The sequence below is a fragment of the Lissotriton helveticus genome, chromosome 6 (assembly GCF_964261635.1).
Source record: "Lissotriton helveticus chromosome 6, aLisHel1.1, whole genome shotgun sequence".
NCBI lineage: Eukaryota > Metazoa > Chordata > Amphibia > Caudata > Salamandridae > Lissotriton > Lissotriton helveticus.
The window spans coordinates 1,015,940,244-1,015,966,007 of record NC_136067.1 but is presented as its reverse complement, the minus strand read 5'-3'; the positions used below and the strand labels follow the sequence as shown (position 1 = coordinate 1,015,966,007).

General features: G+C 43.8%; 2 protein-coding genes across 12 annotated transcripts in view; one reads left to right on the top strand and one right to left on the bottom strand.

Moving 5' to 3' along the window:
• LOC144763238 (uncharacterized) overlaps window positions 1-25,764 on the top strand; it is an 853,666-nt gene that overhangs the window by 610,869 nt on the left and 217,033 nt on the right. The window lies entirely within an intron of this gene.
• QKI (QKI, KH domain containing RNA binding) overlaps window positions 1-25,764 on the bottom strand; it is a 284,910-nt gene that overhangs the window by 194,801 nt on the left and 64,345 nt on the right. For all 11 annotated transcript variants that reach the window (XR_013596195.1, XR_013596196.1, XM_078648642.1 and 8 more), the window contains exon 3: window positions 24,086-24,228. Coding sequence is in view for 9 of the 11 variants with exons in the window: in XM_078648642.1 (XP_078504768.1) it covers window positions 24,086-24,228 (143 nt within the window). In the remaining 2 variants the exon portion in view is untranslated. The remainder of the gene's footprint in view (window positions 1-24,085; window positions 24,229-25,764) is intronic.

Genomic DNA, 25,764 nt, shown 5'->3' with positions numbered 1-25,764 from the left:
TAGGGCACCATATTCGACTCAGAAGCTAAACTGGCGAGCGACCGCACAGACGCAACATCGCACATACTAACGCTCGAGACAGGAGTACAGAAGCTGGCATTAGAGGCAGCTAGAGCTAATCAGTCAGCAAAGCTACAGAGTCTATGAACTTTGGGGATAAAGCCGGGGAACTATTGGCCTGGCTTGATAGGCGGAAATGAGCAGACAGGTGGATCCGCGTACTCTTAGCAAACGCAAGATCTCGCAGAAGCATTTGCAAAGTATTATGCCTGCCTAAGCACCCCTATGTCTACCACCACAATTTAATATTTGAGAGCTCTTATGCGGATCTCCCACTTCTGGTGCTCTCCCCAAGGACTCCGCATTTACGGAGAGCAATATCATGGTCGAGGAAATAGTCTCAGCCATCCGTAGCAGTCAATCGGGAAAGGCAATTGGGCAAAATAGCCTCCCGATAGAATTAAATAAGTCAATGGCCCCCCAAGTGATGCCTCACCTGTTGCAGGCAGGACACGCTCTCTCCGAACGCTTTTTTAAAATTGTTATAGCACGAGAGCCGAATGCATTTGCAATGCAATAGGTCTCGCATTTGCAAGAGTTGAAGCTGTTGGCACTGTAAATGACAATTACTGTTATCAGTTTTAAAAACACAAATAAAAGGCATTGTCATTTACAATGTCAACAGCTCAAACTCTCTTAAACGTGAGACCTATTGCATTGCAAATGCTGGTTTACTTTTGCTTTCAGCACTCTATGGTGGGGGAGAGGGCGGATTTTCATGAAATTGGTTGTCAGTCTGGTCAGTAATTTTCTTATTATAATGTATTGCAAGACCATGAAAATGAAGGAGGTAGTATGTTTTTCAATTCGTTTTAAATTTGTGGCAAATGCTTGCAATAAAAAAAAATTACTACTGCATCAGCTTTCCAAGACACGACCTACTGGCTTTGCCAATGCTGATTTTGCGGACTCTTCTTATTGGAAATCTCGTTTCCAGCTCCCATACTTTGAGCACTGCCTTCCGTCTTTTGCCACTCATCAGTTTTTACTCCCCTAAACTTTCAGGGTAGGTGTACAGGAAAAAAACAGAATACATCAACACAGGTCTCCCATTGTAGGGGTGGGCTGTGGAAAAGTATCATGGGAAAGTTCTCCAGTCGCACGCCTCAGAAATGCAGAACAGCATGGTGGAGGACTAATGCAGTCTGTTTCACACTTGTACGGTAGGTTTCTTCTCTAGAGGTAAGATTCTCAATTTAAAAAGTACCCTATTGGGAATGAACCCATCTGTGTTGCTGAAAGATGCAATTCTATGAAAATTTAACTCGCAGCGAATAAATGTCTAAATAAACACGTTAATGAATTGCTTATAAGCATGTCTACTAAAATTATGCAATTCTGCGGCCAAAAACTTTTCATGTAAATATGAATATACTGCATTTCCCACTTAAACAGTCATCTGCTGCCTAATTTCCGGATTTTAAAATGTTTCTGGATAAAAAGGATCAAAAGTTAATAAAAACGCAGTAACGTGTTGCAGTGGAGGGGAGAAGGCCTTTTGCATTTTCAGAAGCTTATTGCTGTATTTGGATTGATAAAGTGGAACTTGTGAAGTATAAAACACTTACTAAGAGTGTTAACTTGGGAGAAAATTACAACATAATGAAACACGGTCACAAAATGGGCAGCATTACGCTGCATATTGTACCTTTTCGTGCCACATAGATGTGCACTACAACAGGCAATTAAATGCTCTGCGTATAAACTCAAAATGAACATTACAAACCCAAAAAGATATTTAACGTTCAATTTTTAGTAAATTTGCTTCTACCCAGGCAAAGTGACTGGTCAGTCCTGACTAGTGCGCCTCAATGACACTGTGTTCATCGACATGAGACAAGTGAAAACACAGAAACGTTTGCTATATTAAAATATGCGTTTTCTGCACTAAGCGAGACATTCGCTTGCATTTACAGATGAATGCCTTTAGGAACAGCACGATGAAAAGAAGCACTGCAAAGCCAATATGCATTTCCTTGTCAAGCTGGTACGATTTGTTTTAGGTCACTGGAAGTATATGCAACCAAATAAAACACCTAAACGTTGCCGTCTTAATGGCTGTATTACAAATAAAAAATAAAAAACTCACTAGGGCGCGGTTGTTTTACAAGTGAATTTTTTCTTAAACAAGCCTTTCAGTAATGCTATGCTTTTTATTATTATTATTAATAAAGTAGATTAAACCGCAACCTAACCACGCACTCAAATTGCAGGCAGCTACAATGTTGTCACAAAGACTTTATAAAGGCTTACACGTATAATATAAATCCAGTATTTAGAGTTCATATAACAAAATCCGAGACCAACATAGTGAAAATTAACTGCACAACTAATCAAATAGACTGTTGTCTAGATTGTGCACAGAGATGTGTACAGCCTTTGTTTCTCAGATGGTCGAGATAGTTAAACTATGTGAAGCGCTAAAACGTTTGTTCTAATTTATATGTTATAATGCCCAATAGAGGTGGGCATTAGGACAAGCCTACAAACCAACTGTGAAGGTCAAGGAATGCAACCAGTAAAAGGATACATTCTTTAAACCAAATGTGCAACTGGACCACTAAAACTTAAATATATTTGAAAAACGGTCACTTGACCGTTGGCGTGAACGCTGTAAACATACAAAATGAAAGTTTTGGCAAGCAAACTACTGGGAAAATGGGTAACTGGGTGAAGCATATACACAAGGAACAAGCAAGCGTTCAATCCTGGCACACACATCAACAGCGGGCTATTAATAGAGAAGTTCAGACTGCATTAACCTTGTCCTATGGGCAGAAATAGACACAGTGGGTGGTATGTTGGGGGAGTGGAGATCAGTCATCAGAACACTGTTTTAGCTATTTCCAACATACACTTTCTATTTTTTTGCCTAGTGAAAGCCAGGTTCATAGCGTCGAAATCTTGAAGTTAAGATTCACCTGCCACAAAGAAACAACCAACAGCAGACCGGTACTACGCAATAATGCACTAACAACTTGTCTAATAAAAGCTAGTGTTGCCAATGTATTGGGTGCACATTTTTTATAAAATTGTAAGACATACTATGTACACAAAAGTAAGGGTCTTGCTCTTTACATGCAGAGTCGGACCAAGGTATTCTGCAGTTGTTTCAACCATCTCACCCTTTTCTACCATTTCTGGTTAACCACCATACTTCAAACGTATATGAAGTAGTGCTTCCTTGCTACACCAGATTTGGTGCAGATGAGAACGAAGTTCAACCTTCACTAAAGGTCCATGCTGCGTTGGGTAAAGCTCTGGTCTTCCTCTGGGATCCAAGTGCGCCTGTCTCATCATCCTGACCACAATTTGTTTAGTGTTTTTAACTCTCAGGAGGGATTCTGAAATAGCTGCACCCTCAGTTATATGTTTTATCTTTATTGTATGCTTACAGTGTCATTAGCCAAGGTGCTCAATTCCTTACTGTGTCCAACAAGGGAGCGAGAAGGGGGGGGGGGGGCAATTTCTACTACTCAAGAGTGGGAGATCCAGCACAGACGGTTGCCCCAGTCAAGTATTCAAAACAAGGAGTGCTGTGCCGTTCCTCTTAAAGGGGGGGGGGGGGGGGGGCAACGTAGAAGTCACACTGCGTCTGGGTGCCACTGGGTCTCATTGAGATCTACAGTTGGGCATCCATTTGTTGGATGTAATACCCCCACACGCCCTTCCAGGTGTCATACTTCATCATATGGGCTGCTCCTCGTTGGGTCAGCGGTGCAATACCAAACGGGCTCACCTCAAAGGGGGGCACTTTACTAATATATCTGTCCCGGACTCGGCGGCATGGGTAGGTGGCAGAATCACACATGGCAACCAAAATACTTAAAATATATGGAAGCAAAAGCCTGATGTGCTGACCGCCGGGTACTGTTGTTGCCTGGACACTAGACATATTAGGTAGATCCAGCTCAACACAGGTATTTTGACACATCAAGCACCATCTTTTTGTGACACCTTTTATAAACTTGACCGTTAAATACACACTCTGACACAAATAGGAAACATTATATTTCATGTGTCGGTTATCTTCCTTTTAATTGAGGCAGGAGACTCCCAGAATAAAATTGCATTCAGGTACTCCCAGCCTTATTTTAACTCACCATCACGTCTACACACTTCTGACCCCACACCCGCACTTCACCAAATGGCTGTTGGATAAAAGATCTCTGGTAAAGTGCCCCTCTTTGAGGTGAGCCCGTTGGGTATTGCACTGCCGACCCATCGAGGAGCAGCCCATATGATGAAGCATGACACCTGAAAGGGTGTGTGAGGGTATTACATCCAACAAATGGAAGCCCAACTGTAGATCTCACTGAGACCCAGTGGCACCCAGACGCAGTGCGACTTCTACGTTTCCCCCCCTATGAGGAACGGCACAACACAACTTGTTTTGAATGCTCAATTCCTTACAACAGGATTCTAGAGGTATGTTTTCGTGGCTTGGGAGTTTTTTGCTTTATGGTGATGTATTACTATCACTCGTTTTTGTGTTGCTTGAAACTATCTCTGAGTATTCTGCCATAACAAACAGAAATGGGCATCTCCCCCAGTCTATTATGTGTATGTTAGACGAGGTACTTGAGCTTATCGAAAGAACTTCTGTATAGAACTACGTGAATCTTTTCTTCTGGACTCAGGTCTAACATCTCCGTCCAGAGCAGACTTCACTCCCATACAGAGGAAATTGTTATGCAGTGAATGCAAGTAAGGGCTAACCAAAGACTAACAGTTGAATTATTGATCAACTACTTAGCTATTATGGCATAACCTATCCTCTGGGATTTTCTAATGTTCTTTCTTGAGCAGTTTTAAGCTAGCTGTTGCACTAAAAATTATGCAGGAGGTGCAGGTCATCTGCACTTTCAGCACAACTGTGGTAATAAAAAGCAGTTTCTCACCGTTCTATCTGGCTTCTATTTTTGAACTTCCCAAAGTTGTCTGGTAATAAGGTTTACGGCGTAATCAGTTGCCCGTGTGATGAGTCAGACACAGACTTGTACACAGATCAAATTCAACAGTTGAACTCTTATCTATTGTGGGTCTGTTGTCAACCACGGAAAAAGTGCTCCCCGCCTCTGCAGGCTAGTTCACAGCACACAAAGTTGAGTGTCCCCGCCAGTGAAGAGGCTCAAACAACTTCGCTCCCCTAGAAAACGAGAACAAATAAAGAAGTTCCGCCTTAAACTGAAAGTGGAGATAAACGAAGACACAGCAAGTTATTAGATTTATTTCAGCTCCATCAAGTATCTGGAGGGACAGTACTAGAAAGAGGCCTTTAGAAGCTAGTATTAAGGTCTTTAGGCAAACCTGTGACACTGAAACACAGAAGAAGCTATGGCTCCCACCGCAAAGCAGCAGAGGGAGTATGCAAAGAGACAACGCCTTAGTATTTCTGTGAACAGTTCAAATGTGAATTAATCAAGGGCCTACAATGCGACTGCTAGTGGACCCAACTTTTGGTTCACACAAACAAAAGGGAGCTCTGCAAAAAAGAGGGACCTCCAAGAGCGTCTAATAAAATATTAATTCAGTAAGAAAAACCTTACTAGAAGGCCTTAAGACATCCTCCCCCCCCCCCCCCCCCCCCGCGAAAACAAAAACATGGTTAAATAACTGCCGCTTTTATATAGACTACCATACCACTGCAACAATGATTCAATTTAAAAAACGCACACATACACCGATGCAACTAAAAAGAATGAGCGCTCACATCACATACCCTGGCATGTTGGTATGAGTTGGGCCGTAAATTCCAACCTAATCCCTCCCACTCCACAAAAAGTGTCTAAGTGCCACAAAGTAATAATATATGCTGCTTTTGTTTAAGGAGAAACGTTGTTAAACAAGACACTAATCCACATACTTTAGAGAAAAGTTGGGCATTCCAGGGTTTCCTCCAAATACTAGTTATTATTTGCTGTTTGATTAGTGTGTAATTTGCCAATGGTATGGCATCGGTGGCATGCGTTATGGCTAGCGGCAGATCTTAGATTTCTCCAGGGCATTAAAAGATAATGCACGGCAGATACTTAAGTATTCAGGGTCCCTGGCGGAACTTGTTTATTAAGGCAACACACTGTTGCTGAACGAACACAGGCAGCTGCCCCCGCCCCCACTAACAAAAGGACAACCTTTTTGTTGGTTTAAAGCTGTGCAGCAGACTATTTTCGGGTCATCCATCAGGTTAATTTAATTATGTTGCTGGGATAAAAACTATTTATTGACCAAAAGATGGTCTATTATTCAAGTGCGTGCTAATGCTGCACAGCGAAAGTAGCGTGGCAACTAAAAAGGTCTGACCTTTTCGAAGCGTTAGTCAACACCTCAGAGCTTGGCTTTAAATTAAAAGGGCAATTATGGGTTTTATTTTACAGCCCTTGCTTTATCACAGCTGAGCCGAAGAATTTGGTGGAAAAAAACCCAGCACATTTAAAACAAACTGCCTTCTGGAAGCAGACTTCCGCCGCTGCTATTCACAGTTGCACTCACTGAGGTGCTTTCTAGCCAATCCAAACGTAACCTGAAATTAAAGGACCTTTCCTTACGCTTCCATGCTTACCACTGAACTTGAAAAAAAACTTCCGTGTAAAGCAAGTTATATGTGCCAATATTATGTGGCTGCCCAGAAAATCTGCATGGATCCTACTCTTCTTAGCCTACATTGAACATCTGTGCCTTCGACACAGTTCTTTTTTAAATATAAATGACAACAAATTGAAGGCAAATGCTGCATCACCACCATTAGTCAAGGCCGGTGGAATTATGTTATTCTGAGGCATGGGTGTTTTCTGCGTGACTGTGGATTTGCCACACAATCCATCATCTTGATAATTTGAAGTTTTTAACAAAAAACAAAATGGTTTCTAGCTCAAACAGACCAAGTGTGACTAAAAAGGCTACCACTTGTGTTGTAGCGCAGTGCCAAGCAACCACTTAGTTGCCAATTGCATTTAAACTGATATTAGGTGAAACCTTTACCCAGGAAGCAATAACACGTTATTAAAAAAAAAAATTGCAAGCAGGAGAAGTAATACGGTTTTAAAATGTGCCACATGCCTGCATAATCTGCTTTTTCTTGACACAATTTAGCTAGCCATGCTACAAATTTGCCCCACACTATTGCATAGTTTCAGTTGCCCCTTCATTTAGTGACTGCAGCGGGCTGTTGGCCACTCTGCTTAGTTTTACAGGATACAAAAAGCTGAGGCTCAGACTTCTTTAAAATCAGAAGGCCTTAGTATGAAGTTAATGTTGTGCAATTAATGATTAGACTAAATGAACTGCCAAACGAAAAAGGTCTGTGGATGCTTCACCCCCCTCCCCCCACCTTTGTTTAAATACACAGTTTGCATGTCAACACAATGTTTGCAGTAGTAACATCATTTCGTAGCAAGGTCTTTTGTACCGATTCAAACACAATCAATGGTCACTTGCACACACACCAAAAAAGAAACACACAAACACTAGCCGTTTTCTTTTGGTCACATACTGCACCAAGAAAGTTCAAAGCTCTTAGAAGTATAAGCTTGAACTTTAGGACATTATTTCCTTTTCTCTTCTGTGACTTTAGGCTAATGGCCAGTACGATGTCCATGGATAGTCTCTATAGTGACATCAACTGGAGTCTTATCTTTAGTCCCCTGCTCGGGTATGCTTTGTGCATTAAGGTGCTGCCTATCTGGGCTCCTCTGGAGCTTGACCTGATGTATGGAATGTATTAAAAATACTTTTGTTGCGCTTTAGAGCGGTCAGAGCAGCACACTCGTTACTAGTTAGAATTTGGGATCTCCATTCAAACAGATTTAAAACTGCATTTTTAGGTTTCAGAAGTTTCATCAGCAATGGCAGCCCTGACTCCGTATTAAGTAGTTCGGCACCCTACTACACATGGTTTGTGAACTCCAAGGCATCGTTAGGAACTGCCTACACAGTAATTTAGTAGTTTGAATACATCTACATCCTTCATGTGCTAACCAAACTATGGTCAATTTCGGGGCTGTACAACAACTCAAAATCAGCTGAGGGGGTCTACACAGTAGACAAAGTGATCTACACTGAATCTGCCGAAACGATGGTAGACATTTTATGCCTTGAGAAAGTTTAAACCCACTGGGCAAGAGCAAACACGTGTCAGCTAACATGACTACCTGTAATTAACAATACACCCCCCCCCCCACCCCCCCAAAAAAAGATTTTTCGGTTTCGAATTCTTGAAGAATGTCAACAACAAAAAAACATGACTTACACAAGTAATTACAATGTTGTTTAAAGATGGAATAATCCAGACATACGGTGTTGTAGAAGGGTATTCAAGAGAAGGAGTTCTATGGGTAAAGGGTTGAGTAACAGTGTGGAAAGCTAGTGTCTCCAAACCCACCACATCAAAGCCATTGGTAGTACAGGGTTAATAAGGACCATGTACCAAGAGTGTACCGATTTACACTGTGTTCTCCCATAGAACCCAGACATTATGTTGGCGAGGGCAAACCCTGGCTGTGTGCAGCAGTAGTGGTGGGTGGTTCATTCCCCATTTCCATTCTAGGGGTGAATGGGTGAGGGGAGGGTGAAAGGTTATGTGGCCTTCCAGTGTTTGGCTAGCCGAGACCTAGCAAGGTGCAGCTGGCCCAAGTGTCCCCTCGCCCCTCCATAATCCCCAGGAGATGTCGCCTTTGGTGTGATGTCTACTGGGTGCCCTAATACTGTGGGCAAATAGTGCTGGACTCTTCTCAACGAAGGTGCGATGTCAGAGTGTTTCAAAACCATGAGTACCTAGTAGGGTGCCCAACTACTTAATCAGGAGTCAGTACTGTCACTGCGGACGGAACCTTGCGCATCATAAAAATACATGGTTTTAAATTTGTTTGAATGGAGATACTGTATGCTAACTAATAACAAGAGTGCTGCTCTGACAGCTCCAAAAAAACCACAAAAGTACATTCTGGATGCCTGGTCCAGCTCCAGAAGAGCGCCCTGATAGACAGCACCTTAATGCATACACTACTAAATTAGTATATTGCCAGTTCCTAGCCTTATTGTCAGCTATTGAGTTTCAGACAAGCTGGTCCAAGATAAACTCTCTCAATGTGCTTAGAACCACTTAATAGGGTCGGTAATTCAATTCAATAATGCTTCCTGGGGGCACCAACATGTTTAGCATTGTATTTAACTCAAAAAGATATTCAGTAAACGAAGACCAAAGATGGCTATAGATCATCAGAAAGTACCCAACTGTCTCCATATCCGGTAATCAAAGCAGTGCCACAGAACAAGACTAAAGGGTGGGAATTAAAAAAAAAAAAAAATTCAGAAGAGAAACTACAGAATTTTTCAAGCATTTTTCGATATGACTAAAATGTATATTGCATATCCTGCCCTCCTGTAAACACTCAATCTACAAGTGCTTCTGTTCAGGGTTGTCCAATCTAGATACAGGAAGGTCTGAGCTCAGACGTTTCAAGACAGCCGCTTAAAAAATGTACACAAAAATTTAAAAAATGAACTTTTTTTGCATAGTAAGTTGCAAAAAAAATGCTACCGAGGAGGAACTCCAGGACCTACGCCAGTTATTAACTAAATGAAGAGCAATGCATACTGCAACAGACTTAACCCCTTGGTCGCGGGGGTAATTCCCCCAATGTGCCGGGGGGCGCGCACCGCGCCCCGGTGCTCGTGACGAGCTCAGCTCGATATGAGCCACAGTGGCCGTGTGCTCAGGACAAGCTGAGCTCGTCACGGCCACACGAGTTTCTTTAGAACGCTCAGCACAGCGGGGGAATTAGCCCCACATGCGAGCGTTGGAGCCGTTATGACTAGCTCAGCTCGTCATGAGCACACGGCAACCGTGGCTCATGACGAGCTCAGCTCATCATGAGCATGGGAGGGGTTAAGGCACGAGTTGTTTACCTTGCATGATTAGTATGAACATCTTAATCCCTCGGGCGCGGCCGCGATTCTGCGTCTGTGCTGCGTTTTTCGAAGTGGGCGGGATTATGACGGCCCCCAGCTATCAGCACACGAGCCCCGTGATGCATGACGTCTGGGGGCCGTCATCAGCATCGATGGGGGGGGGGGGATTAGGTATGCTGGAAAGCAAAGTACGCCTCCTCCGATCGAAAAGGAAAGAAAACGGACACAATATTCAGCATGCATGGTTAAGTATGGTAAATAATTACACCGGTAAATAATGGACACTGGTCACAAAAGACAACAGACAGTTCCACGAAAAAACAAAAAGCCACTTTTCTTCAAAATTTAAACCAGACCATAAAATCATCTTTCTAGCAGATTTACTAGGGAAGAATGACAACTTGTCCATACTGCTCTGTGCACAACACATATCGGATTCATACTGGTCTAGAGCACAGAAAATGTCAGGGGCACCGATATGCCGTTGAATATTTCTTTGCAAAGAAGGCAAAATATGATTAATGGGGCCTGCATGTTTGCTTGGGGCTTATCTGTGCCATTTCCGTTTATCAGTCTGACCCTGTCAACCAATGTACACGGCAGCTCATAAATAAAAGGCAGGAGCCCTTCTTCACACTGCGTTGGCTCTCCCCGAACGCAGCAGGATAGAAACGTCCCTTGGAAACAACGGCGTAACGTAAAATGACTGGCACCCCTGCAGAAGGGTCTCCCAAATATTCATTGGCCTTGGGTGGAACAGAGCCCTCTGAAATGTCTGCCCCCGCCCCACAGTCTCCCCTCGCCGTACTGCAGGGGCCCAGGGTATGCCCGCCCCTTTCTGGATGCAAACAATTCACGTGGCACCATTGTAAAGAGAGAAAGGAACCATGCGTGAATTAAAATGATTAGGGCTGCTACATTTCCCTGCGGCTCCTTAAAACTAGAATGTGCTGGCATTAGCTGTATTACTGCATAGATCATGGCTTCCATTTGTAATGTTCCAAGTCATAATAGTGCTCACCGCAACATCCCCTTTAATCTCCACGTGGAGCAGCAATGCTGCGGGCGTCGGTCCTTAAATTCAACCTGCTATTGTGCTACCCTCCCATAATAACTCCTCCTAACTTTTCTTCCAAGTGAAGAGCAGCCAAAAAAAAGCCACAAAAAAAATAAAAGATCAGTGGAACTTTAATCAAAAAACACACTCGCCCGTCTTGGACCAACTAATCAGGATCTGCCCCTCCGCTCCCCCCCTACAAGCCCCACTATTTTACTCATATATGTGGAACGTGGGTTTTTATATTTCCATACTATATTCAAGAGTACAAACTTAATACAATGCTTAAAGGCAGGATACATCATAAAGAAATGTTAAAGACTGTAACAGGAATTGGCGGCTGCAGGAATGATAAGTGCATGCAAACTTTTCATAAACATGAGGGTAGCTACTAACCCCGGGCGGAGAACTCCGCTAGAAGAGTTTAGAGTTTTGCCTACTCCGCGCTCCGTTGAGACAGCAGAGTACAGGCAAAATTCAGACTGTTGAGTGGAGTTAGCCGGCCCCTATTTAATTAGGTCTCGCCTGTCGATGCGCATGCGCATCGAGCAAGCGAGACTATGGGGGCTTATCCACTCTTTATCCACTGCAAGGAATCGTGGCGATTCCTTGCAGTGCCCGTGACTTTTAAGCTCAATGCGCATGCGCATTGAGCTTAAAAGCGCGTGCACGTCCGTCTTGTTTTACCCGCTCCGCCCCCTCCCCTTCCCGCCGTGTCGCATTTCTCCTCCCCCCTCCCCTCTCTTCCCTCCGTCTCGTTTGTTTAATTTAACCCGCTCCGCCCCCTCCCCTTCCCGCCGTGTCGCATTTCTCCTCCCCCCTCCCCTCTCTTCCCTCCGTCTCGTTTGTTTATTTTACCCGCTCCGCCCCCTCCCGAGTTAGCCCACTGCTCTCTTCCCAGCTCTGAAGATCATCCTCGGCAAAAGAGCCGCCGACCCGCAGCCAGCATCAATGCGGTACAGACCTAGGACTATGCTGGTAAGTACTGGCCTCCGGTGCAAATGCTTGTTAAATTTCTAATAAATAGCATCCGAAATATGTGTTTTTGTGAAAAATTGCAGCTTCTAGACCACGAGAGGATGAATTGTTTGTTTAGCAAGCGCTTTCACTTTTGAATTACAGAGCTGGGAGTGGCAGTGACTGCTGAGCATAAGAAGTGAGATCTCGCCTTCTTTTCATTAACACAGGATTCACGTCTGAAACACCCCCTCACCTCCACTCCCATCCCTTGCCTCACGTCTCCCAGCACTGCAAGTACGGCTAGGGCTCGGTCCCCTTCCTGTTGTGCTCATCCTGATGCTTAGCTCCACTGCCTGCACACACCCTCCACCATGTTGCTTTTACTTTAACCCACACGCTGACCCTCGTGTTGTTTCTATATCCCCCCCCCACCCCCCCCCCCCCGAACAATGCTGTAAATAATAAAAGGAAACCGTGATCTAAATTAACCTTTTGGCTGCAAGGCATTGCGTTATTTAATCCTTTATTTCATTACAGCTAAATTGTCATGTTCATAAAACCGGAACCTCGACCCCATAACGAGCCAAGCTTCTATCATGTGGGTTCTGCCTCCCTCTAAACGCGATGTGGTGTTTCAGCCCGATCTGCAGTCTTTGGAACTCGGGAACCCGGTTCCAATCTCAGTTTTGGCTCAAACTCTTGAGATTCTGGGCAAATCCCCTAATTTCCTGATGCCTTGAACAATGCATGTGGCCTAGTGTAATGTAACTCTCGCTTACGCAAAGTGCTCTGATCCCTTCTGATCGAATTCACGCTATATTCTACAAACTGCAGAAGACTGCACTAAGGGGTAAAAAAAAAATAACAAAGCCTCAACATAAGAAAACACGAATAAACACTCGTTGACTGGCCGATTTGTACACAGTGGACCCAGGAAATCGGGACAAATCACAGCTTCCCTACTTAAATTTATAATTTTCAACAGATATTTTGTGTCAGAAACTCCTCCTTTTCCTGCATTAGGTGGAGCCACGCACGTCCAGTGAGAGCCTTCCTGTTGCGCCCTCCCTGCCAATCCTTTCCTTGTCGCAGCCCCCCATGTCCCCCCGTCTCAGCAGCTTGAGCTACGGCAGCAACTTTAAATACTTGCCACACAAGTAGGAAGAGCAGGCCGCATTCCTCCCCCTCACCCTCTCACCCTCACTCACTCACCCTCACCCCCTCACTCATCCTCACTCAACCACCCTCAACCTCACTCACCCTCAACCCCTCACCCTCACTCACCCTCAACCCCTCACCCTCACTCACCCACCCTCAAACCCTCACCCTCACTCACCCTCAACCCCTCACCCTCAACCCCTCACCCACCCTCAACCTCACTCACCCTCACTCACCCTCAACCCCTCCCCCTCGACCCCTCCCCCTCACTCACCCTCCCTCACCCTCAACCCCTCCCCCTCAAACCCTCACTCACCCTCAACCCCTCACTCACCCTCAACCCCTCACCCTCAACCCCTCACCCTCAACCCCTCACCCTCAACCCCTCACTCACCCTCAACCCCTCACCCTCACCCACCCTCAACCCCTCACCCTCACTCACTCACCCTCAACTACTCACCCTCACTCACCCAAAACCCCTCACTCACCCTCACCCTCACTCACCCTCAACACCTCACTCACCCTCACCCTCACTCACCTTCACTCACCCTCAACACCTCACCCTCAACCTCAACCCCTCACCCTCACTCACCCTCAACCCCTCACCCTCACTCACCCTCAACCCCTCACCCTCACACAGTGCAATAGTTCTCAGACCATTTCAGTTAGAGCTTTTAGAAATGTTTATGGCTTTTTTTATTTGTAATACTTTAGCATTGGCTACAGGAAACAAAAATGCTAAACATTTACAAAAAAAACCCATAAACAATTCTAAAAACACTAACTCTAATGGTGCGAGACCTATTGCATTTCCAATGCTTGTTTTGGGCGTCTCTGGGCTGCTTCCTCCTCGCCGTGGTCTCCCCTCTCCTCCTCGTCAACCCTTATGTTGTACGTCTTGCGCGTGCAAGACGTACAACGTAGGGATGAGAGAGAAAGAGACACGACGACAAAGCATCCCAGAGACGCCACAACAGGTAAGTGCCTTTTTTAAATTAGGGAGGGTGGAGCAGAGCGAATTTTTTTCCAACTCCGTGGAACTCAGCGTAGTAGCACTCCGCCAACTTTGGACACATCAACCTGAAAGTGAGTGCATTCAAATTTAGGTGTAGTAGGCTACTTTGACAATTCTTTCAATCATTTATTCTTTTTTTATTATTATTATTTTAGGTATCCTGGTGTGTTTAAAGTAGATTTCATTTAACATTTATTTTCCTGTGCTGTTCAATGCATCAAAACTAAAAAGGGTTTCAATACTTGTTCCAAGTACAGCTGGCAGTGATGTCTTAGGAGGCCTCCAAGAATTACATCTGACACGAGTCCACTGTCATCAGGAAAGACATAGCCACACTGCATATGTACACCAGCCAAAACGTTAGCAGGAATTATGAGCAGTGTTCATAAAAAAAGCAACAAACTGGTTTTGTACTACAATAACAAGCTCAAGATAACTATAAATTATTTTCTCGGTACAGCTGCTGACTGACCAAGTTAGTCCAAAACTGGATAATCTCAGCCTTTTCTTCAAATAAATACAGATGAAGAAAGCCTGGTGTTGCAATAACTGAGGTTCAAACAAACAACTAAAGGAGATGAAATACTGGCGGCACACGTTCTAGTTCAACGCGCAAGGGAAGAATACTAAAATGTTTTCCAAAAACAAAATGGTTTCTTACCTTTAGGAGTAGTTTTGCAGCTTGAAGTTTGTAGGGGTCGGCAGTGAACTATGCTCCTCCAGCAGAGTACACTGAGTGCAGAGTTCGGAAAAACTCCATCAACCGCAGCATGGAGTTTCTCATGCGTAGTTCACCAACTTTAAGTGAGCGAACGTGAGCGAGTAAAGGGCGCTAGACCGCCTCCCAGCAAGCACTCTCAAAGAGGGTGGTCGTGACCGAACGCAACTGCTCACGTGAAAAAAGCTGTTCGGGTAAAAAAAATCTGCTTGAGCAGAAGAAAGGAGCGCCCTCTGGAGTGCCGCATGGTGCAGTTCATGCCTATGTTACAGTGCAGGACAAGCTTGCAGAGCTAAAAATAAGTATGAGCAACACAACAGTACTGAACTCCATGGCACAAGGAATTCTGTGGAGTTCTGTCCACCCCTAGACTTCTCTGGATTCACATGCTGTGCATTATTGCACCATTTAGTGGTTGGGTCCGGATTTCTCCTTTGTATTAGAAGCCCTCTATTTTGGGGAGCATGGACTATTCCACCATTTGCTGCCTAATCCAGCCTCTCCTCACACCATACAACTTGAGCTTGCGCTTCCATGCGTGGTTGCCATCATCAAATGTTTTTTCTGCTCTCAGGATCTTTGTCCACTTCTGCTCCTTCATCACCTGAGAATATGGTTGGGTTGCATGCTACCCCCCCCCCTCCCTTCCCACGTGTAGTGTGTGTGCTAGGTGTGATTTGAAATTGGATGTCAGCTGATGAAGGACAAATTTGGATTTGTGTAATCCACCTTGCCTGCGAAAGACACGAACAGTTGTTTTCCTTTCCAAATGATTTGGTCTTCCCCATTTTATACATTATCGCTCTCCTGGTGTCTAGCATATGTAGTTCTATTTCAGATTGAGTTTTGGCTCCTGGAAGAAACTTTGTATTTTGATTCTTTGGTTCATGTGAAATGTGAAAGGACTTTGGTAGGAAGTGTGAATCGGTCTTTCTGCATTTGCATGTACGGATCTAGGATAGTCAGCTTGCCACTTGCTTACTCTTCAAAGAAATGTCATTGCGATACGGAAAGCAGTCTTTAGTGTGACAAATTTTGAAGCGCTTTTGTGAAGTGCATCGAATGGTTCTCATTAGTGGGTTTTAGTACTACATTCAAGTTCCATTTCGGTGCTAGCACTTCTTGGTGGGACCAATCATTTATCTCCCTCCAGGAATCTTTTGATTATAGGGGTTTTAAAGAAACGTCCTTCTAGGTGACCTCTTGTGTAGGCCAGTACTGCTGCTAAATGTACCTTTAATGACGCATATGTTAGTCGTCTGTCTAGTGGCAGTGTGAGGTATCGTAGGACTGTAGTGTACTTTGGATTTTCTTGTAGGTTTTCAATTCATGGCACCATTTTGAACATCTTTCCCATTTCACAGAGTAGCATTTCCTTTTTGTTGGTCTTCTTGCTTCTCTGAGAATCACAACTGTCTTCTCTGGAAGATATAGATGTCCAAACCCTATGTCCTCAAAGGTCAAGCTGCTAAACTCTGAATCTTGGCTGTGGGTGTAGAACTCTCCCAGTTTGCATGGAGAGTAGGTCTTGTATAACCCTGGTACTTTCTGCATAAGTTTCTGAGCTATCTCTAACATGTCTGAGAAACAGGGTTGATCGGCCACTGTGAGACGAAATGTATTAGCATCATTCATAAGTGTAAGCATTTGTTGATTACGGAGCATAACCGTGAGATAGGGATAAAAGCATAAGCAAATCTCCCTGACCCGTCTATCGACAGAGCATCACCCAGAGTAGTGGTGTGGGCACTTGGACACAGAGGACTAGCCCTATGAGTTGTCTGGTATTGCAAACCGGTCTATTTCAGGTGTTCTTCAAAGCCTATATATCTGTTTGAATATGGTTTGATTCAATTACCACCCGTTTGAAGTGGTTGCCTATTTGCTCAGTTTGTCTGCTTCTTCGGTGTCTTTCTGATCGATGTATTGTTCTATTTAATGGTCTCTGGATGGCCCACCTCCAGATCTCTTGAGCTAGTTTTGAAAGTATAAAGAATTGTGTACCACATTGTTGTTGTATTGTCAGTTTATAATAGTCCTCACAGTTGTTTCGAAAAGGCTTTTAAAAAGGCTAGGAATACTGTTATTAGTTCCAGTACATTTATGTGTTATACCGCTTCCTGTATTTTCCATAATCCTCAGATTTTGAGTCTCCGCATACAAGCTCCCCAAAACCCATATCCGTCCTGATTATAGGAATTGGGGAAATAAAGGGACTTCCAGTTGCAATATTTGCTGTCCCACCATGCCATCTCCTCTTGTACTTTGAATGACAACCAGTAAATCTTCCCAACTCCCAGTGGATTGTGGCTATTGAGCTTGTACCCATTCCTGAATAGGGTCGGATATGTGGCCTTGCATACAATATGAGAGGTATGCATGAGGCCATTTTCCCCAACAGTCCTCACTGGCAGAGACTGACCCTTCTGGTATTGGCAAGTTTCTTGCAATAATGATCGTATTCTATTTTCACAGGAGTACGCTTTTGCCTCAGAGTTGATTTTCACTCCTAAGAACATATAGTTCCGGACAACCGCTAAACAACTGAATATTGCACAGCATGGGAATCCAGAAAAGATTCACACTGCTAAACTGCTTCTCTTGTTCTGGGCTGGAAGATGATTTTTCTTGGTTTATTAAAAACCCAAGTTGTAGAGTATTGAGATTACTGTGTTTATATGGTCTCTGCACTTGTGTGTAAGGATATGCATGTATCCCTTGCCTTCGATGTGCTGCCAATCCTGCCAGGTAAATTTTATTCCAGAAGCCAGCTTTTTTAATTGATAGTGTACTCTGTCCACCATAAATCGCAAGCTTTGTGTGCCTGCAATTCAGTGGGATGTTTAGATGTGCATATTTTAGATCTTTTGTTGCCATATAGTCTCCTGATTCTTTCGGTATGACATGCTGCAGCACTGTCATTTTGAATTTGTGTTTTTATTCAACTTGTTTAAGAAACGCAGGTATAGTATAGGATGTAGGGATGCATCTTCCTTTGTTATTCGTAAATATGTGGAGTCGTTTCCCAGGTTGATCTAGTCTTTAGTCACACTTTCCATTGCCTTCTTTTGTAACAATGTTTACTTCTTGTAGTAGAAGGCTTTTTTATCTCCTTTGTGTCGACCACTTTCTTTGGTCCTTTTACGGGTGGTTACTTTATCTGTTCTACGCAATATCCAAATCGTATCATATTGAATATCCATTAGTCCAAAGTTACCTTCTCCCACTCCTGAAAAAAAGTCCTTTATCCTCCACCCCCACATATGAGGTGCGCGCGCAGGGGATGCTGTTGGATTAAGACATTTGCTACCTGGCGCAGCTGCCCTTCTTTGTGGCTGCAATATTACTCTTGCTCGTCCCCGAAAGGGTTGAAGCAGTGATGTTTGGTACTGCCGTTGTTGCATTGGTGTTTGGAGTTGGCATGCACCCCTAAACCCTCAGTGCAAGGTTGCACTTTTAAAACTTACTCTACCTACAAGTCTCTTTAGGTTTCCTCTGAACTGGAGGGCTCCCAATGACTTCGCTATACTATTGTCCTTTTTGAGTAGTTGTAGGTTTATCAACTGCACTGCCAAAGAGCTGCTACCCATTGAATAAGGTGTTAATCAGGTTATAGTTTGCACCTCGCTTTTGAAGCCTGACACCCTCAGCCAGGCAAGTCTTTTCAGGGTGGTTTCCGCTATAATCTGTCTACTTGCTGAGTAGAAGTAGGTGCTCTCACCCCAGAGCGGATATACATACCTGTTGAGGAGGGTATTTGAACTGGCTATGCGCCATAGGGTCACCAATCCTCAAATTTTCTTCCCACCATGCCCATCTTTCTACTTTTGTTCCAAGGGTGGTCCAGATGCAGTAGAGACGTTTGCTCTCTTTCTCACTGTGGCAGCAATAATAAAGTTTGCAGGTACTGTCCATCTAATATAAGGAGGGTCCTTTAAAGAATGTTTATATTTCTGTTCTTGCATAGGCAACAGTACAGAAGAAATGGACCGCTATCAATCGCAATAGACTCCTTCACAAGGGACAGCATGGGATAATTTCAAGTCCGTTTGGGAGGGTTGCTGTAAAGTAACATTTAAGTTATCAGCGAAGAACGGTGTTCGACAGCCCGCGGCATGAAAAAAAACGTGTACCTGGTACACAGGATTCATTTAGTGCAGGTACGTCCACATCTTGGTTAGACGTGTTCCTCAAACGCATTCCATCCCGCATCCAGGCAGAAGTGCACAGATCTACATCAAGTCAGCACACCTGCAATGTCCCAAACACATACCATCTAGATGCTTAAAAACACACTTGTTCCAATTGAGGAATTGTGAAAACATGGATGTGAAACATAATAAATTGGTCTTTGGTGCCACCACAGAAAGAACTGACAAATTTCCAAAGGCACGCCAACATGGAAACAGGGCTACAGCCAATAACAGCCACTCTGACCAGACGACACTTAGCATCATTACCCAGAGTCCCATAATAAATGATATGTACCATCCAATGGTTAGACCAACTGCTGCTGGACTGGCAGCCCCTCTACCACCTCCCTTTAAATAACATGCTCATAAAATGACAGCCAAATATGTTATCACTGAATATAGTAACACAACTATTAACACAGAACTGTGTGCATCTGGTGTATCAGAGTTTTAAGTTAATATTGTTTGCAGTGTGTTAAAATGCATTGTGTTGATTTACCATCCTAGATATATGGCTTCATTCAAGTAAAACAATGGCAATCAGTTTTAACGCACCGAATTAAGTACCACGGGACAGGCCAAAAAAAGTAGCTAACCCAACATCCATTAACCCTGCTGTTTAAATATGAACTCTCTCGCTGAACAATTATAAATCTGCCAAGTAGAACGCTAATTTAGGAGTACAACACTTACAAAGCTAGCAATAAATTATTGCAGGCCATTCTTCAGTCTTCTGAAGAACTTAAAGCTTTACCCATTTCCATTAACGCGGTTAGCGACCTACAAAGAAACAAGCGATGTTAAACCAGTGAGCCCATTAATTTCCAATGTCTCCTCCAAAAAACCTCTCACCTGAAGTGCCAGTGGTATTTTAAACTTCATTTATGCATCATCCCACTAACCCTACCACACAATTCCATTGCTTACATAGTTTCCCTAACTTTTTAATCAACATCCAGTTTGCTCAGTGAAATAAGTTCTCCTCCAGTAGCATATTTCAATTCATGCATCTATGCATATTTCTACGAGCTCTTTGTATACCAATAACTGCGCAAAGTGCACAGTTATCTCACTGCCTGTAGCTTTTTTAGTCTGGTGGTCCTTCAAAACGTATCTGAAAGCTCCCAAATGCCCACCCATTTAATTATTATGTTCAGACATGCATTCTCAGCACACCACTGATTAAGAGAAGCAAAAAAGCACAGGGAAACTGTTGAAACTTGGATGGCCTTAATTCCTGTCCATTGCACCAAAACAATGCAGGCACTCGCAAAACGTTTGTCCCGCTTCCTATCCTCAAGTGGCACATTTAAAGTCACCTAACTTCAACTAAGCATTGGCACAGACAATGGGTTTGATTTTCATGTGGCTAGTATACCAGGCCGGCATATGCCGTACAGACAAACCTATTGGCGTGGCCAATACTGGTTTACTCGGAAGTACTAGAAACTGAGCACAGACAATGGCAAAAAAAAATAATAAATAAATAGATACTGCAGGTAAGCAAACAAACAAGTCAACAATCACGACTTTTGGACCTACTGGTTCTGCAAATGTGATTTGCCATAACTATGCAACATTAGCATAACGTATTTTTTGGTGCTGCTGTGCAGCATCAGCCAACATAATGCAAAAAAGATGTAATGAATCAACCACTGGTCGCCTCATTTCATAGGTTTGCATGCTTCACCGCAGAAGGACGCGGCTACAAATTGACGTAGGTGACATTTTTTTTTTACCAATCCCACATTTTTATTAAATGGCTGCCATGAGTAACCCTTGATAAAGATGAGCGCATAAAAACGGAGCACTCAAGTAAAAAAAGTGGACATTAGAAATGCTGTAATGTGTGCCCATTATCGCCACTTTCAATAGCACTGCAGTATTTTGATAATTCTACAGGATCTTTCAGGAAAGGGCATAAGAAAAATGGGAATGAATTTTTGAAAACTCTTGATTATGCTTCTTTATTGCAAATGAATAGTTGCCTTATTGGATAGGTCCTCGCTACAGTAGGGCGAGTGAATAAAATTTAGTTCACCTCCTGGAACATGCAGCAGTCAAGATCTGACACCCAACATTTTATGTAACATTTATTGAACGCCTTAAAATTCATTTGCAGAAAGGCTTGACACCAGTAAAATTGGGTAAGCACGGTTTGCCAATTTGAAGGAGGCACTCGAAGATTTGTCCAAGATCAGAAACAAAAACAAAAAACGCACACAATCTGAATAGGCCTCCTTAGATATAGGGCTTCAGAGTCCGACAGAATTCCACTGTACCATCAGTGGGCCCAGGCCATTTGCATAGAGGTCTCTCTGAAGAAGGATGCTAAGTTGTTAGGAGAGCAGAAGGCAGTATGGGAGCTTTGATGAACACTGTATTCTAAAACCGAGAGGAAGGTTAAATGCATTTTCATGGGACCGCTACCAATTACAGTGTGGCAGAAAACCATTGCCCTTTTTGTGTTTCTCTTTTGGGGGAAAAACATCGAAATTGGAGAAACGTAGTAGGATGCTGCCACCTAACCACAAGAAATCCAAACAACGTTGTTAATGTGCTGCTCACTGTCCAGCCTTCTTGCTCTCAGGCGGCATACTTTAATAGTTTATTCCATTTACAAGCACTCACACTGAATGGGACGACTTCCTTAGCTCCATATTTCTCAGAATGATGATCTCATTTAGGTACCAGTAACACATTATGCTATTGTGTGTTAAGGAAATTCCATCAAAACTATTTTAATTAAAAGTTGCTACTTAGGATAAATATCAATATAAAATGCATAGGTATTTATTTGGTGCCCCCCTACAAGTACGATGCTCAAAGGGTAAAGCAAGCATGTAGCCACAAAGCGTAACAGGAAGTGTGTGTTGAAAATATCTGACGTATTTTACAAGTAAATCTAACTTCCCATCAAAATAGGAATGGAAATATGTCAGCTGCACTGCTGCTAAGTTACACAGACCTCAATGTTTGGCCGTTTTAGCAACACCGATCGTTAATTACGTCACTTGCAATTTTAATTTACATAGTATGCTTTTTACAGAAACTAGGAAACACACAGAGAAGGAGGCAAAGTTTAAATAGTTATTTCTACAGCATGTGTGTATGAAACATTCTCACCCAACAATTTTGGTGCACTATCTTATGCACGAGTAGGCAGCCTAAATCTAAAAAAAGTCTTGGCCCTGGTGAACTAAATGAATGGAAGCCATGGTTTAGGCAGAGCGAACATCAGAGTCAGAAAGAGCCACATTTCTTATGAGACATTTCCTAGCAAGTGAAGGAAAAGACAGCTCTCCTTGTTGTAGTACAGCCGTCCATCTGCCTTACTTTTAGGACCATCAGCCCTCTTCCGCTTCAGGTATACATCTTTTGTCAAGCAGGATGGATTTGGTAATAGCGAAAGCGAGAACAGATGGGGCCCAAGCGCCAAATGACTTGCCTTTTTTTTTTTTAAACTAAACACTCTTGTGGAAAATTAGTACGGTCTGGTAAACATTATCTGCGCCATCTTGCCTTTTTCCCTGATACCACACTTTTTGTCGTGCGCACCCGCCATTTTAGGTGCCTCGATCAGAACAACCCTTTTTGCATGCCACTGGCCCCCGGCATAGCCCTCCTCCCTCACAAAGCCCGCACTCTGACAACCCCCGCTCGCACATGCCTTGGGTCATAAACCCCTCTTCAGCGCAGCTCTGCCTCAGTACCCCATCCTGTCCCCAGCGCGACACCTCCCTTCCTTCCTTTTATGGTCCCAGGCTCTTTTTTGATGCAAAACCCCTTTCCCTGTGTGCCCGTTTGTCTTCCTCGTTCCCAGGCCGACACCTAGCTCTGCCGATACTGTTTATTGCCCCTCCCCGCACAGTAGAAAGCTTCCCTCATCAAAGGGCCCTCGAGTTGATCAATGCCCCCACCCTATGAGATCCGATCAAACCCCCACATTCCGTGAACCGGCGGAATGTCCAACTGCGCGATAATCATCACCTGTCGTGACCGGGGCGGGGACTTCTGCTGTATATGTGTGTGGGAACGGGCTTGGAGCGGGGATTCCGAGAATGTCTTTCCGTACATCAAAGCATTTGCCATGAATGTGTTATATGTAATATACACAGCTTTATTGCGTTAAGAGGCCAGGCCTCAGAGATGCGGTTAGAGCACCTCAGAACGATACCTGCTGTTTGAACTGATGTGTTCTCCTCCGGAGAGAATAAACCTTGTTTCCTGCCTTCCCGTCTCCAGCGCCTGCCTCTTCATTGATTAATAATTCGTGGGTTAAAGAGGCGATACCGCCGGGCAAATATCGATTGTCCCCTGACCTTTAGATTTAACACTCTATTCTAGGCCAGGTGGTTAACTAAGCTCTTTGATTATGGCGTGCAGAGCTCAACCATACCAAATTCATGGCGCGGTGAAATAATCCATCCAATCCACAAAGGGGGCTCTCGATCAGACCCCAGTAACTAACTACAGGCTGATCGCACTACTCGACAATTAGGCTAAGAACTAAGCCAGCCTTCTCTTTCGGGACTTGAAACAGTGGATGGAGCTTAACGGGCGTGTTTTAGAAAAGTTTAACAGGATTCACAGCGAAGTCTGGTACACTAACTAATCTGCTAGCTTTATCAATTCTGATGGACAAGTCAAATACCTTGTACTCACTGCTACATTGCTGCTTTGTGGACTTCAAGGCTGCATTTGATAGTGTACCAAGAAGGGCACTCTAGGCCAAACTAAAAAGGTGGGGAATCCCCTAAACCTCTTGGACCCAAAAATCCACCTGCATTAGAGTGAAGCTAGGGGAAGGCTCTAATTTGTCAAGGAAAATCCCAACATAATGGGGCGATTAACAGGAATGTGTGCTGTATATTCTATTCGATGCTGAAAGACATAAGCCTAAACACTCATGGGCAATACATTTCAAATCTAAACAGAACACCCACGATATTTACATTTGAATTTTTTAACGTCTGGGACTTTACTTCCACATCCAACAATTGGAATATACTTACATCTGGATATTCTTTAACAGGCACATAAAGTTTCTCTTGTAACTGAACAATAGGTCCCACACCGTCTGGCAATTCTGCACTTCGCTTCTCTGTACTGCCGTTTAATGTGTCGTTGTACATATCTTTCCGTACTCTGCTAATTTCTGTTGGAAATGGAAAAATAGCCTGTGTTAAACAATACTGCACTTACGTGGTGGCATTTATAGCACTGTTTGTTAAGCAGACGTTCTAGTTTTGCAAATTAAACGAGTAGAATACAGATATTAGCCTACAAGGATGAAGCAAAAAACAATAAAAACACAGCGCAGGCAGCAGCACAGGCGCGCCCACCAGCGCGCCAAAGGCAAGCCCGCCTGTGCCAGTCCGTGGCCAGCCAGGGGTCAGTCACTATGCCCACTCTACTACATCCCAGATGAACTTAAACATATTCATTCAGTGAACTACCAGTTACCCTCTCCCACTGTGGCAAAATGACAGAATTTGGGACTGCTAAACCACAACACCCCAGCCACTGAATTGACCAAATCAACTGAGCTATTCGTTATAGGCCCAATCAAGAACTTTACTCCCCTTCATCCTAAAAACCAACAACTTCGGGTCACTTATCTTAAACACCAGATCTATGATCAAACACCAGATTGAAATCTTCCAGCTACTGGACCATGAATCCCGAACATTCTATTCTTAATGGGAACTTGGTTAATGGATGAATCCGCTCCGGATATCTTCGCTGCCTTCCCAGAAGGCTACTACTTACTCTAAACTAATAGACACCCCCCCCCACCCAGCAAAATAAGGGGTGGAGTAGCAGACATTAAAAAAACTCCAGTTCACCAGACTTGCGTCATCTGCTATCACTAAGGTCGACTGCCTTTTCATTAGGCTAGACTCTCTAATCTACCCACTCACATGTGCCTTGGTGCAAAGAGCCCCCGCCGCCCCCGGGCCACAAGCAGCACTTTCTGCATCTCGTCGCAGGATCCAAGTCTCCCATAATCCTGGACCATTCCAATATTCTTTATTTAGGAGACCTCAACTACTTAGCAAATGAGGAAACCAGCAGGCAATAATCCCTTTAGAGTTAACTGACCTGCTAAGCAGTCTAAACCTTGAACAGGTGCATAGGACTACCCACAAAGGTCATACATATGCCCAGGTATCGTCCACTAACCTAACTGGCCAATATCAGTCACTCCATGCATATGGTACGACTAACACTTAATTAAATTCACACAAACTGGCCTGACCCCCCTAAAAACTTCTACCTTGTCCTGGAATCCTTTCCAGGAACTGGTCCCAAGTAGATTTTAACTACTGTTGTGGATCACAACAGTCACCACACCTAACTCATATGATTTTAAAGATCGACACGAGGAAGAAATTACCAAATGGTTAACATCAGCCAGCAACATACATGTTCCCCTCAAGAGATCCAAACAGTCCAGGCCAGGCCGACAATATTGAAGGGGTCATCATCTCAGTTTTAAGGGATATGTGAGAAGCAGACACTGGCACCCTCCCCCAGGGACTGGTTCTCCTCGACTTGTCAAGGCCTTCAACACGGTCAACCATGAGCTCCTGGTTTGCCAGGACAAGGCTGCGGGCCAGAGAGAGCGCTTGCATGGATGATATCCTTTCTAAAAGACCGCTCTCAGTCTAGTTAAGTCCAGCTGTCTTGC